We start from the raw sequence: 15345 nt of genomic DNA, 5'->3' as shown, positions 1-15345 counted from the left end.
TTCTTCAATGCAATTGGCAACTGTACTGTATCTAGCCTTGTGCTTAGAAGTGATAGAACTACTCCTTTCTAGTGCTAAGGAACAATAGGACTGTCCATTTTAAGCAAAAGACAAAGAAGACAGAGCTGTCAATTTTTTTTCTCTTTTCTACAGATAGTGCATCTGTACTTCAATATTCCTGTGCACATCTTACTGAACTAACAAGTAAACCAGACTGTACCAATGATTATAGACAAGTCCAGAGGGGGGAAATGTGCTCAAATAATAGCAATAATAATAATAATAGTAATAGTAATAATAGTAATAATAATAAAAATAATAGTAATAATAATAACAGTGGTAGTATTTTAGCACAACCCGTCTCTAGAGAAAACATGCTTCATTCAATTGAGCATGTGAATTCATACCTGTTGTCTGTTGGAGTTCTAACAGAGCTTTGATTGTTGAAGTAGCTGATTGTGATTCACTGGATACATCCTGATAAATTATGGTAGGGCTAGTCTCCATTGCAATCTCATGTTCTGACCAATCCTGACGCCGGGAAGCAATTACATGAACTACAGGCTGGGAATCTGTTTTATATTAGTTAAAAAAAAACAAACCCTATAAACAAAGTTTCTCTTAAAAAAAAAAAAAACAATTTTTTTGTCTGTTTGCTTATCTTTCTATTTATTGTAAACTTCATGCTTTATCTCCCCAAGAAGACTATAAGCCCCTAGAAGGCATAATGTCTTTCACTTCTGAATTCACTTATTCATTCACTCATTCATTGATTTCACAACAAACTGGACATTCATGTGCCAGAATCTAGATATGGCATTGAAGATATAAAGGAGCTCATAGAATAATCAGAGGATGCTCAAGAAGCACATAGTCTGGTTGGGGAGACGGACATGTAAAAAGACAAATTACAATTCAATGTGATAAATGCTATTATAAATAGATACGCATATGTGTAGGTGAGTGCATGTTTGTGTATAGTAAGAACAAAATACTGTAGGAGTCTTATTTTCTCCAATGCACCTGAAAATATGTGTTCTATTACAGCCTGAGCATTCTGTCAACACTTATTGGATAGCTGAATTACTGAAGGAAATCCTGTTCACTCCAGCAAGAAAAGACAGATGACCTAGAACCAGCACGATATAACAGGACAAGTGTAACATCTGGAGCTCAAAGTCGTGGATTATAGCCCTAACTACATCAATTATTAGCAAGTTGATTCTTTGGGTCTTAGTTTCACTAGCTCTAAAATGGGAATAAAATTACCTCTCTTCCTCACAGGATTTCTGAGTATGCAATGAAATGATACATGGAAATGAGCTTCATAAACTATGAAGGCCAATAGAAATGTTATTATTGTTGCTATTGTAGCTTGGAAGTTCTCAATTCTAAGACCCTTTGTTAGTTTCAAAATAAATTACAGCCCTAATCCAAGGCTTATTATATTCATGCTATACAGGTACACATATAAATAATAAATGTGCATCAAATCAAGCAACAAGTTTTTTTTTAGTTTTCCACCTATAAAATAAGCAAGTTGGACTAGACTATTACAAACTTCCTAAACTCCTTTGTCCAAGACACCATAGAGGAAATTGTGGAGGATATAAAGGCATGATTCCTTCTTCTAAATTCAGATTATAATGGGGGAAACATCAAATAAAGATATATGGCTTTGTAGCTTGGGGCAAATATCAAATGATTAGGGCAAACAAGACAAATAGAAAGTAAGAGGCTGCTTTGAATTGGGATGGTCAGTGAAAGCATCACAGAAGAACGAAAAGAATTCAAGTAGCCCCCAAAACAAGAATAAACATAATAAACGTTTAACCCTCTATGAACCTTATATTTTTTTAAAGCCACAAAGTTGTTGAAAAATGTTGGGGCAAGGGGAACAACTCTTCCAACAAAACAGTCTTCCTGAAAAAAACAAAATCAATATACGATAGATCTAGAATTTTTAATTACCACAAACAAACTATATTTTCCTCCCCAAAACACCAGGTAGAATATATGCCACACTAAAGATATATAATTTTCCATTAAACTTCGCCAGAAATACAGAAGACTGGATGCTATCCTACAATACCAAATGCTATGTGAAGCATAGAGCAGCTTTTATTCATTTTCAGTAGATATGTAGACTTTAAACTTAAGAGAATTGATTATATTATGAAACCATTCCTTTTATATAACTTAAGCTCTCAAACTTAAGAAATTTTCATAATGATATAGGCAAAGAATGACTTTGCAACCCAACCCTGCAAGACACACTGAATATCCAGAAAAAGGCAGGGATTCTGTTTATAGACATAAGGTAGAAAGAGATAGGAAAAAGGGAAAACAAATTTCCATAGGAGAGCATCTATCAAAGACCATTATCCCAAACAACATCACCTTGTAGGTACTAGAGAGATTGCTACATCTCTTTCTGTCTATACTCAGAAAGAGCAGCTGACCATCATAAGTATCACTGTAGCAACCCTGTGAGACAAGATGAGTATGTGAACCTATGTGAAAACCCATCTTTAAATGATTCTCTCTCCTACTTTTGGCTTATGCTTAGACCTAAATGAAGCTACTGTCTATCAAGTCACGGAATGCAGTGACTAGGAAATCAGGAGCTTGCACCAGTAACATGTGCTTATGCAGTGTGTGTTCATCTAAACTTCCTGCGTCTCTTGCAGATGGCAGCCTGTCCCTCAGAACAAGTCTTTCTGCACTGAACAAGTATTTATTGGATACCTACTACATGTTAGATACTAGAGATATACACTTTAACATTATACTCAAAGGCAGACTCAGACATCTCTATGGAAGAATATCTCCTATGTCTCTATTATAAATGGCCTAGATCATACTTTCATAGAATCTTAAGACTTCTCCATTAGAAGGGATCTTAAAGTTTGTTTAATGCTGCCATCAATCTTATACTATAATCTTCACAATATTCCCATGGGTCTGAGAACTCCAGCACCAAAGTACTCACTACTTTCTAAGACAGTTTCCTTACAACTCTGCACAGTTATGACAATCAGAAAGTTTTTTCATATTGAGTAGAAATAGGTCTTGTGACTTCTACTTAGCGCTTCTAGGTCTGTTCCTGTATCCACAAAGACCAATTCTTTTCCTTCTTCCACATTACAGTCCTGAAGATAACTGACAAAAGCTCCTATGTCCCCACCAACCCAACCCACCCCCATCTTCTCTTCTTCATGATAAATCCTGTCTCCACCAACTATTGCTCATACAAAGTGATTCTAAATACCTTACACATCTAAATCATTGCTTCTAAACTAAACCTAAGTATCTATATCCCTTTTACGATATAATATATACCTTCCCTCTGAAGCACTGTCATAAAGCTCAAGGACTTCACAGTATTTAATTGCCTAGACAGCAAGGTCCAAAATGTTCCAGAGAACATTTGTTCCTCAAGATGTTCTGCAAAAAAAGGGTTCCATGGTCAAAAAAGTTGGGGAACATTTTATATTGTATCTTCCACTCTTAATCTTTCATATACATATTAGCACATAATTGCTCTGAAAGTTCTGCAATAAGTATGTTTCTGCTCAACCTGGATTTATTCCCCACCCTCACCTTGACGTACTGAGATCATGAAACTTCAGAAAGAAATCATTCTAGAAACTGAGTTATGACTTACTCAAAGCAATGTCTTTACAAGATACATTTTTGTATTTGACTCATGCCTTATTCCATTATAAATCTCTGCCCTTGGTTTTGTCTCCTTGTTTTCTCCCATTTCACTTAATATAATCTTATATTTTAATCCACCTTAAAACCTTTTGGAAACAAAGCATAATATAAATAATCTTTAATACGTGTTTAAAAAAAAATCTGGAACCCATTCCCAAATATGTTCTAGGCTACCCCATTCCCAAATGAGAAAGGGGAAAAAGCTCATTTAGGAAGAAAAGCACAGGAACGATATGACATATGACCTGATCTTCAGTAAGTGACCTAGGCGAGGATGGCCTTAATCCATTAGGTTTGGTCACCTAGCTATCTATCCATAACTAGGTGTATACTACTTACTACTTAAAAGGCCCACTCACAAGGTTAGGGGGAACTCCAGAAAAAAAAAAAAAAAACATTTTGGACTCAGGCAACAAAAATAAGTTTATAAGGCTGCAGCTTAACCCAATGCCACAGTTATTATGGTTGCTGCTCTGCTATTTGTTCATTCAGTGAAACTTTTACTGAGTACCTTCTCAGTCCTAACTGAACTATTTGGATAAATGCCAGATATGTATGAAGATGAATATGATCTTTAAGCTTGAGAAGCTAGTAGCCTAGTGGAAAAGAAAATAATTATAACATACAAACAAACACAATATACAAAATAAAATGGTCAGTGTTAAAAGAGCTGATGTACAAAGCAATATTGGAAGCCTAACACAGAAGAATGAATCCTCTCAGGGTGATCAAGGAAAGTCTCAAAATAGGGTGATGATATTCTAGCCTATAAGGAGACAGTTGAGAAATAAAAATTTCTCTTCCTTGGGGGTGGAGGACAGCAGGTGAAGTTCAGAAACCACAAGTGGAATCAAGGCATTCTCTTGGCATACGTTGTCCTTATTCCAGGACTTGTGTAGCAGAAGTCACCAGAAAAAGGACCTGAAGTCAAGAAAAGATTGATTTTTCCTTAGAGTAGAATGCCAACTATTAAATGTGCAAAGAATAATGAACTTCGGAAAATCATCTATGGATGCTAAAACTACTGGATAAGTGTTTGATGAGGAACATGATATTTATATCATGTACCTTCCTACAAATTACAATTAATCTGAAAGGGAAACATGTTAACTTCATAGTGGAGAAAACTAGAAGACATCATCTTAACCAAGTGATCAATGTTAACATCATCTATGCTGGGACAAACTGACATCATGTTTCTCCTGATAAAACTGAGGATATAACATCCTATCTATGGAATTCCTGATGAATCTAATCATGAGGAAACATCAGACAAAACCAAACTGAAGAATATTCTACAAAGTAACTGACCTACACTCTTCAAATATTAAAGTCAAGAAATACAAAGAAAGGCTGAGGACCTATTCCAGGTTAAAGAGAATTAAAAAACCACGACAGTTAAATGCAGCTAAATGCAATGTGTCGACCTGAATTTTATTGAGGACAGGTGAAAACCATAAAGAACATTATTAGCTAATTAACAATATTTGGATATGGATTGTAAATTAGATAATTATTATAACATTAAATTTCTTGACTTTGATAATTGTATCTTAGTCATAAAGAGAAGAATCCTTAAGAAATATAGGCCTACAAATGTAAGTAAATATAAGAAACATGTTAGCTCAACTTACTCTCACATGGTTAAGAAATTTTAAAAATATACACACACACAGCAGAAGGGGGGCAAAGAATCAACAACAAAGCAAATGGGGCAAAATGTAAATAAGTAGTGAATCTAGGTAAAGAGTATACACAGGAGTCCTTTTTACTATCCTTGCAACTGTTCTGTAATTTTGAAATTATGTCAAAAGAAAAGGTTACTTTAAAAAGAAAAAATTGGCTAAAAACTACAAAAGCAACAATGTAACAGAATGTAACAATGTAACAGAAAAATAAACTATGTAGTACTTACATTCCTAATAAGTAGGAATATTCTCATATACTTTGAAAATCAGCATGACCTGAGACTAACCAACATCTTAATCCCTTTCTCTTTAAATCACAGCATATATATTCCCAGACCTAGTCTTTGTAAGAATGTAGTAAATAGCTATACAAGGCGATAAGGGGAGGGGCAAACAGATTATAAAAATCTGCCTTATAGTCAACTATGCCTATTCTAAATTGTGAAATTTTCTGTTATAGAATATTTTAAAAAGTAATATACAATGAAAGATATATTAGGTTGGTGCAAAAGTAATTGCAGTTTTGCCATTAAAAGTAATGGCAACTGCTTTTGCACCAACCTAATAGAATAAAAACAGAAGATGCAAACTTATGTCCCATTCTTAGAATAAAAACTGAAGATTCAGCCGGATGCAGTGGCTCACGCCTATAATCCCAGCACTCTGGGAGGCCGAGGCGGGTGGATTACTTGAGGTCAGGAGTTCAAGACCAGCCTGGCCAACATGATGAAACCCTGTCGCTACTAAAAATACAAAAAATCAGCTGGGCATGGTGGCGCGTGCTTGTAATACTGGCTACTCAGGAGGCTGAGGCAGGAGAATCGCTTGAACCCAGGAGACGGAGGTTGCAGTGAGCCAAGATCGCACCACTGCACTCTAGTCTGGGCAACAAGAGTGAAACTCCATCTCCAAAAAAAAAAAAAAAAAAAAAAAACAAAACCCTAAAGATTCAACTAATGAAATGGCATGTTCGGGAAGTACTAATTGGTTTACAGCTCTCTTAGGAAAGGACTAACAATTTCAAAGGATAACCTGGGATTATGTATATACAGACTTCTACTGTTCATGTCCCCTTTTTGCACCAACTCATACTAAACATTTTATCTGCCCTCTTTGAAAATATATCTTGTATATCTCGAGTGCAAAAAAGGCCAGTATTGCTCAAGAAACTGCAGACCAAAAGAAATGATTGGAGAATAAGCATCAACCAAGTGTAATCAGCAGATAATTGACTCATAGTTAATACAGAATGATAAAGTCCATCTTAGCAAACGGATTCAGAAAATATTACTATCACTGATAATATGCTGAAGGAAACTACCCACTCTCTATAATGAGGGACATATTATGTTTGTTAAAAATCAACATTTTCATTTATTTTTAACTGATGAATTTTCAAAGAACATTTTGAATGCTTTCTTATCCTCTCCTCTCCTCACTGGAGTGTCAACTTTCAGTCTTTGGCATTTTTTTGTTTACTAATAAAATTCTTATACTAGAGTTGCATGTGTATTTTTTAAATCCCCTATTCTAGATTTAGATTTTATGCTCCTGGAGGGCAAGAACTATATTGTACTCTTCTGTAGGGTCTAGCATAATGCTTAGTATGTAGTATAAACTAATAAATAATTGTCAAATTGAATTAATGGACTAATCAGCAATGTGAACCATGTAAGACTAATCTGGGAAGACTCCACCAAAGAGTTAAAATACTAGTGTTTGCACAATATGAAGACTGTGTATAAGAAAAGTGAAGTTGCTAAGAAAGCACTCCAGAGAGGATAATGGGAAGGCCGAGAGAGGGAATGGAGAGAGTGTGGAAAGAACAAGGGAAGATAAACAGCTTTGCTTAGATGCATCAGAGCACATAAGCACAGACATAAATGTACCACCCAACGATAAGGGCAGTTAAGATAACTGAGAGACATGAGTACTAGATTTGTAGAAGGTCTCAAAGCTTATGATCATGAGTTTATTTCAAGAGATTTCGTAGAAGAGTAACATAATTCAAACAGCACCGAGGACAAAGAGTTTTCTGCTGTAGAATCTAGCTTCATCATTCCTTCCATATAATTAGGACAACCATATGATTATCTGGGATACTTTTCAGAGTGAAAGGGAGTACTTTAATAATTGTGCCAGAATAACATAAACTAGGACTTGTCTCATGCAAATTGGAATGTATAGTCACCCTACTTACAGCCCACTTACAGTCTACCTCTGACCACCTTGATTCTTTCTCAGGGTATAGCAACAACCATTTCAAAATATATATTCACTTCTTTACATACTTTTTCTCCTACTTACCCAAACCAGAGAGGAAGAATATGAAAATTACCATCTGGGAATCATAACTCTATCCAGTTTAATATTACCTACCTGACAGATTCGTCATCTAAAGTTAATTATTTGATGAACATATTCCATGCAGGAAAGAATGGTAACCTTTACCAAAAATAAAATTTCAGCTCACCGATTTAACATCAAACAACAAAAAAAATAAAGGAAAAGAATTGATAGAGCATACAAATTTGTTGTGAAATGCGTAGAAGCAACCTCTATTTTAGAACTTGAGCACTATGTCAGTAGTACTTACATAAATCAGAAGTAAAATAGATCTTACCTTGGGAACTCTGGGAGGACTCTGTAGAAGAGGAACTACTATCTGTATAATTCTGTGGCTCTTCTTTTCCTTCCTGAATAGATGAATTACCAGCCTCTGCTACCCTGGATGCCTGCTGCAATGTTTCTGTTACTAGCTGTCTTGTTTGTTCACTAACAACTGTCGCTTGAAAAGTCACTGGTTTGGGTTTAATAAGAACCTAGGAGAAAAGCAGAAATATACTGAGATAAAATTTTAGAAAACGATTTAAAAATGCTAAACTTCTAGGTCATAAACTAATATTTTCCTGGTATGGAAAATATTCCGTATGTTATACTTTTTAGGCACAGCATTGCTCATCAAAGCGTAATTCAATCTACAGACAAATCACAGTGAAAGCCATATACAATGTTTTAAGTGGTACATGCCAGACCGCAATAGCCAGGATTCTGACAAGAACCTTTGTGCCTGTTTGCCTACGACTTCAGGAGTCATTTTATAATCTGTAGACCATATAGTAAAATGATATCCACAAGCTGAGGATGGCAGAACAAAAAGACACAAGGAGTCTAGATTCCCAGTGGAATTTTTGTGCTGCAATATCAGTCCAGGACTTCCTCCCTCTGAACTTTTATTAATATAATAAAAATAAAACCCTAATCTGTTTGAGCGAGTGTTCTTCAAGTTTTTTTTTTTCTTTTTTTTTATTAGAAACTAAATCAAATTCCTAATTGACACTCCTGCAAAAAGTAAAACTTGCTTGGGACCTAATCTTTGAAGAAACCCCAGATGAATATTGATTTGACAACTATCAGAAGTAACATGGAACATGTGTTGGATCAACTCCTGGCAAAAGTCAAAAACAGACAGTGAAACAAGTGAAATGGGAGAAAATTTTCAAACTGGGCCATTCTATTTCAAAATCTGAACTCTAGGAGTTAACTTCAATTGGGTCCATGGAATAAAAACTATTAACTCATAATTATTTTTGTTTCTACCACACATAAGATTCTAAAATTTCTCAGACTCTATTAAGTTACCCATTTCCAAGAGTTAAAAAGGAAAACATGGTTTATACCATACTTTAGATGAAGCAAATGAAATTATTACAATTAAACTCCATAGGCAATTTGGACTTGTCACAAAGCTTATTTTTTTTTTTTTAGATACGTAAAGTATTTGGCTATAATTCTGAGAGAACAGATTCTAAAAGTAAATTAGTAATTTATAGGTAAATCAATACCTCTTACAAAAATTCTAGGATGGCATTTCTCAACCAAAACTAATAGTGCTTCCCTCAATATTCTCAGAAAAGCAAAATACCTACAAAATAAACAGTAGCCTAGCAACATATGATTAGATCCTGAGCCTCAAATTCCGAGGCAAATTTTCAGAAAAGTTCCCTTATCTTCTATTGATTAAAAAATAAATACAACTCTAGCTTATCTATTGTTCAAGGATTCAAGCAAAGCTACTTTTATAAGTAAATAAAATGCTTTTGAAGGCAATGGTAGCTTATAAAAAGTAAATATTTTTCTTTGAGTGATTCTGAATGACTATGATCCTCCCTCAACCACCCCCCTCAAATCACAAAATACACCTTCAGCAAATTGTATTCCCAGGTAATTATTTCCCCATAATCTTTGCTGATAGCACGACATACACATTTAGATATCTTTAAGAAAGTACTGAAAAGATAAATGAAGTTTTGACAATACGTGAATAATTAACATGTTCAAACATAACTTTTAACAATCTGATTTCTTAAAGATTGCTGATCTTTTCCTTCAAATTTCTACCCGGGAATTTTAAAAATTGAAAATATTTAACAGCCAAGAAAAATCATCATCTTATAGCATACCTGCGTTTTCCCTTGCTGCCCATAAACAATTTTTGTTGGGATGATTTTAGCTGCTGGTTGAACTGTAGAACCTATTCCTTTTGGCTGTGTTACAATCATTTTGGTGATGGGTCTTGTAGCAGTGAGGATAGCTGGCTTTGCTCCTGTTGGCACTGTCTGAATAGTCTTTTCTCCCTAAATTGAAGTGAATGATTATATAAGAGATTTACATGCATATAAATGATAAAGTCCTCTCACTGAAAAATCAGTAAGGTTTTACCAGGATGATGAAAAAAGGGCTGTAGATTATGTAACAAAGTATAATGTTTCCAGGAAATCAAAAATCCTAGACTTCGTTGAAATGATCTAGAAAGTCATCTGACCAACTTTCTACCCAAAGAAGGAACTAATTATTCTCTGATGAGTAAGTTTTAAAAAATTACCACATGCAAAAATACTTATTACACTATCCCATTAATGGAATACATATATTATAATAGTCAAAAAATTCTGGAAGAAGGTATAGTACACTGCTAATGCTTGTCTCTAAGAATTGGGATTATAAGTCTTATCCCCCACATACATATTTATTTTCTAATTTATCTGAAATAAGTATTTGTGTAATTAGGAAATTACACAAATTTCCTATTTATACAGATTCCTACATATACCAGTAGCTAAATGTACACACATAAAATAAATCCCCTAAGTTCTACATATATGAAATTATAAGGATATATAGTAGAATGTCTACATGAAAAAGTATGGGCAAGCAAAATCAGCAGAGGTATTAACATTCTTTCTAAGGTTATATATAGGAAAAATTTGATGAACATATGCCATGAGGAAATAATGTTATATATTGTTAATAATATATAAGGTTACATATAGAAAAAAAGGAAGGGAAAACTCAGAGTGCTTCCTATGTTTTACTATTCATATATTACTAATATCCTTTTAGTCTATTAACTAGATAGCTTATATCCATTAACTTTTCATCATTTTCTATACTTTCATCTACTTCATTCTTAAGTACCATTTTCTGGTCACTCATGAAATCAACATCTTTTTACATGAACTTAACTAAATTAAGTTTAAATACAGTGACTTTACTAAATTATTAAAATTTTTAAAATTAAAATCCATAAACTTAAGGTGGAAATGAAAAGATTTGAGAATTTTCACCTCATCAGTTTTTCTTAATTTTTAGCCAGCATCATCTAAACGTGTGCCCATCTAAACTTAGCAGCCAGTAAAAACAAAGTACCCGGGTGAGCTGGCTAAAAAGCAATCATTGTGAATTCAGAGCTAAATATAATTACAAAAATCACAAGTTTAACTATCTGCTGTAATTACTTAAGGGAAACATGAAGCATCTGCCAATGGTGTTATTACTTATTTCAACACATGCATACTCTTCACAGCACCATCTCTGGAAAGAGCTCTAGTTCATTTGCCAAGAGCCACTAGTTTGCAAGTGACCACACCTATCTATTAAATAGCTCGATGGACCCTGTCCAAGTATGATGACCCACTCAAGCCAAACAAAACCAACTAGCAGCCTGTTTTTCAAAAAAGCTCTTCTGATGTGTGTTGTGGGCATGCATAGGTGAGCAAGTGGTGAGTAGAGGTGATTGTGCCTATGTGGTCTTTGGCGGGGGTGGCAGGGGCAGAGTCTTGCTCTGTCACCCAGGCTAGAGTACAGTGGCAAGATCTCAGCTCACTGCAACCTCTGCCTCCCAGGCTCAAGTGATCCTACACCTCAGCCTCCCAAGTAGCTGGGACTACAGGTGCACACCTCCATGCTAATTTTTGTAATTTTGTAGATATGGAGTTTCACCATGTTGCTCAGGCTGGTCTCAAACTCCTGGGCTCAAGTGATCCGCATGCCTTGCCTTCCCAAATTGCTGGGATTACAGGCATAAGCCTCCACACCCAGCCCAGAAAACGGTCTTATACGTTGATTTGCTTGTTTTACTAGAGCTGCCTGTGTCAAACGGTTGTTATCAGAGATATCTAACAGCTATGAATCATACATGACTCTTGGATCTTTGTGAACCACAGGGCCTAGAATACAAATCATCCCCTCTTACATATCAAGTTCTCTGAAACTGCAAACCACATTACAAAGGGTTCTGAAAATCTGAATTCTAATCCTGGCTTTACTTTTGGCTTACTATGTAAATTCAGGCTAGGAGCAATCTGTTTCCCCACACATTGAAAAAATCTAATGCTGGACCCCTACCAATGAAGCTTTTATGAGATCTACTTAAGTGAAGTATAGCAATCCATGTTCTAGTGAAGTTAGGCAAGGTAGGGACACTAACAAGCCTAAACAGGTAAGTACCAAGAATAACAAGAAGAAGAAAATCAATGATTGAGGACTTCTTATGTGCCAGGCACTATTCTAAGCACTTTCACAATAGCTACCAGTTACTAAACAACCTCACTGGTAAAGATCATCAATCCCAATGTACAAATGAGGAAATTAAGAATGAGAGAGGTTGAATATGTCACCCAAGGTCAAACAACTACAATATGGAGAAACAAAGCCCTGGTTTGTCTAACTCCAAACCTCCTACCAACTGCCTTCAGAACTATAAATGAATCTGTTATTTATTTGATTTTTTTTTTTTTTTTGAGGCAAGGTCTCACTCTGTTGCCCAGTCTGGAGTGCAGTGGCATGATCATGGCTCATAGCAGCCTCAAACTCCTGGGCTCATGTGATCCTCCCACTTTAGCCTCCCAAGTAGTTGGGACTACAGGTGCATGCTACCACACCTGGTTAATTTTTAAAATAAATTTTGGTAGAGGTGGGGGTCTTGCTTTGTTGCCAAGGCTGGTCTTGAACTCCCGGGCTAAAGCAATTCTCCCACCTCAGCCTCCCAACCAGCTGGGATTACAGGCATGTGCCACCACACCCAGTCTGATTTTATTTTTTAATAGCTCAAAGAGGTAAAAATGAAAAAAAAAAAAAAAAAAAGAAAGTAACAAATCCCCATCAATTAATTTAGTCTTAATCCCACATATTTCTCTTTGCCCACCCTAAGCCAAATACAAAGTCAGTATCTATTGACCATAAGCAGGAATAAAACAGTGCTCCAACAGAAGTCCCCCTACAGTTAAGCCAATGGAATTCTCTATCTGGACAAAGCTAAGCATCTAAATCATGGTCACAAGCAACCTAGCTATGAGCAAGTATGAGCAACATGCTTTAGAAATTACTGTGAAAAATGGCATCAGATGGTGGTGCTTTAACAGTTATTATATCCCAGCAGTGGTAAACCAAGCCATCTGGCTATTGTGGGGTTCTCTAGTCCTTGTGCAAATATTTATAAAGCTGGTCTTTAAATCCTCTGTGAATTGCTAAGTCTGCAGTTGAAGCTCTTACTTACTCCAGCATTTAGCAACGTTGTGACAACATTTTTGCCCGGGAGGCCTTGAATGGTCGTTCCTTTTCCTGTAGTCTTTTGTACAACAATCACGTTGGGCTTGGAAGTCATTGGGATTGTAGTGATTTTGGTAGTCGTTCCTTAGAAAAGGGGGAAGAAAAGGAGGCCTGAGTTAAGGACTAGAGATACTTGGTTATTTTTGTTTATATTATACACAATTAGTACATATAGTAAATGTCATTCCTAGATGACATGAAAGCTGTCAAGACGATGAAAATGAAGGCTTGGAATAGTAAGTTATAAGTCATACCAGAATGAGAGAATATTAAGAATTTACGCTTAAAGCAGTCATCTTTTTAGAATCTGAGAACCTATACACAAAACTCAGAATCTAAAAACATCAGTTTTACCATCAACATTCTTTATCTGACTAGTTAAAAGAAACAAATCACAATCTCTATTCCATGACATGTATTTCCCCCAAACCCAATATTATATCTGTGATTGAAGTGATGGGAAAATCCTTCAAAAAAGAACATGAAGTAAATACTTAAATTTACATAACACTAGGCTCTAGAAAAAATTTATGAAAAGAAATAAGCCATGTATTTTTCTGTGATTAAAAAAGACAAAGTAGGCCAGGCGTGGTGGCTCACGCTCATAATCCCAGCATTTTGAGAGGCCAAGGCAGGCAGATCACCAGAGGTCAGGAGTTCAAGATCAGCCTGTCCAACATGGTGAAACTCTATCTCTACTAAAAATACAAAAAAATTAGCTGGGGGTGGCGGCAGGCGCCTGTAATCCCAGCTACTTGGGAGGCTGAGGCAGAAGAATTGCTTGAACCCAGGAGGTGGAGGTTGCAGTGAGCTGAGATTGCACCACTGTACTCCATCCTGGGCTACAGAGCAAGACTCAATCTCAAAAAAAAAAAAAAAAAACAGACAAAGTAAACAATATACAAAACAAGTCATAGATTCAATGTATGCTTTTGTAATCTGCAGCACTCTGGAGAGTCTGAGGATAAAACTCTACTTTGCATATATAAACTTATATTGTCAATTATTAAGATCTATCTAATAGGTCTATACCTACTGATCCAAACACAGTATTACTTTGCCCTCTCCCACACACCCTTCCATAATTGGCTTCTCTTCTACCTATCAAATCTACCTTCCAACCTTCAGATGTAAATTCTGGCGCAAATCTTTGATTTATTCCTTGTTTTCTTCTCTTTTTCAAAAAATTTGATTTTTATTTATTTATTTTTTTTAAGGCAAGGTCTTGCTCTGTCACCCAGACGGGAGTGGAGTGGAGCAACCACGGCTCATTGCAGCCTTGACCTTCTGAGCTCAAGTGGTCCTCCCACCTTACTTTTTGATTTTTTGTAGAAATAAGGTCTCACTATGTTGCCCTGGCTGCTGGCTGATCTCAAACTCCTAGGTTCAAGTGATCCTCCTGCCTCAGCTTCACAAAGTGTTGGAACTATAGGTGTGAGCCACTGTGCCTGGACTTTTTTTTTTTTTTTAAGAGAGACAGGGTCTCACTCTGTTACCAGGCTGGAGTGCAGAGGCATGATCATATCTACTGCAGGCTTCAACTCCCGGGCTCACACAATCCTCCCATCTCAGCCTCTTAGGTACCTAGGACTACAGGTATGTGCCACCATGCCTGGCTAATTTCTGTATTTTTTGGTAGAGATGGGGTCTTACTACATTACCCAGGTTGGTCTTGAACTCCTGGCCTCAAGGGATCCTCCTGCTTCAGCCTCCCAAATCATTGGAATTACAGGCATGAGCCACCAGGCTTGGCCTGTTTCCTCATCTTAACTCCCTATACCTCTCAACAAGATGAAAGCCCCTTAATCTCCACACTGTACCTTCTTATGATTCCTCAGTGCTTAGCACAGTGGATGACACTTACATCCTTAAAAAACTAAATTTATCATGCCAAGAACCTGGAACATGTCAACTGGTTAAATTCCCTAATTTCCCATTTCGTTCCCAGTTCTAACTTTCCCTCATGTTTCAAAATCCTATTAATACATAATCTGTCCCTTAATCTACCATTTTGATCTAATTAGCATGTACTCCAGAGTACACACCA

The 15345-nt window shown here is 36.1% G+C and overlaps 1 protein-coding gene across 32 annotated transcripts in view; it reads right to left on the bottom strand.

Moving 5' to 3' along the window:
* Positions 1–15345, bottom strand: part of EMSY (EMSY transcriptional repressor, BRCA2 interacting) — a 107630-nt gene that overhangs the window by 15532 nt on the left and 76753 nt on the right. For 23 of the 32 annotated variants that reach the window (XM_063671239.1, XM_063671229.1, XM_063671232.1 and 20 more), the window contains 4 exons: positions 13246–13382; positions 9872–10045; positions 8032–8230; positions 408–572 (listed from right to left, as the gene is read on the bottom strand). In XM_063671239.1, coding sequence (XP_063527309.1) covers positions 408–572; positions 8032–8230; positions 9872–10045; positions 13246–13382 — 675 coding nt within the window. The remainder of the gene's footprint in view (positions 1–407; positions 573–8031; positions 8231–9871; positions 10046–13245; positions 13383–15345) is intronic. The other 9 variants (XM_063671255.1, XM_063671254.1, XM_063671241.1 and 6 more) reach the window with 1 other exon arrangement.

This window comes from Pongo pygmaeus, chromosome 9 (assembly GCF_028885625.2).
Source record: "Pongo pygmaeus isolate AG05252 chromosome 9, NHGRI_mPonPyg2-v2.0_pri, whole genome shotgun sequence".
NCBI lineage: Eukaryota > Metazoa > Chordata > Mammalia > Primates > Hominidae > Pongo > Pongo pygmaeus.
The sequence above is the reverse complement of the archived record's forward strand: the minus strand, read 5'-3'. Positions and strand labels throughout refer to the sequence as shown.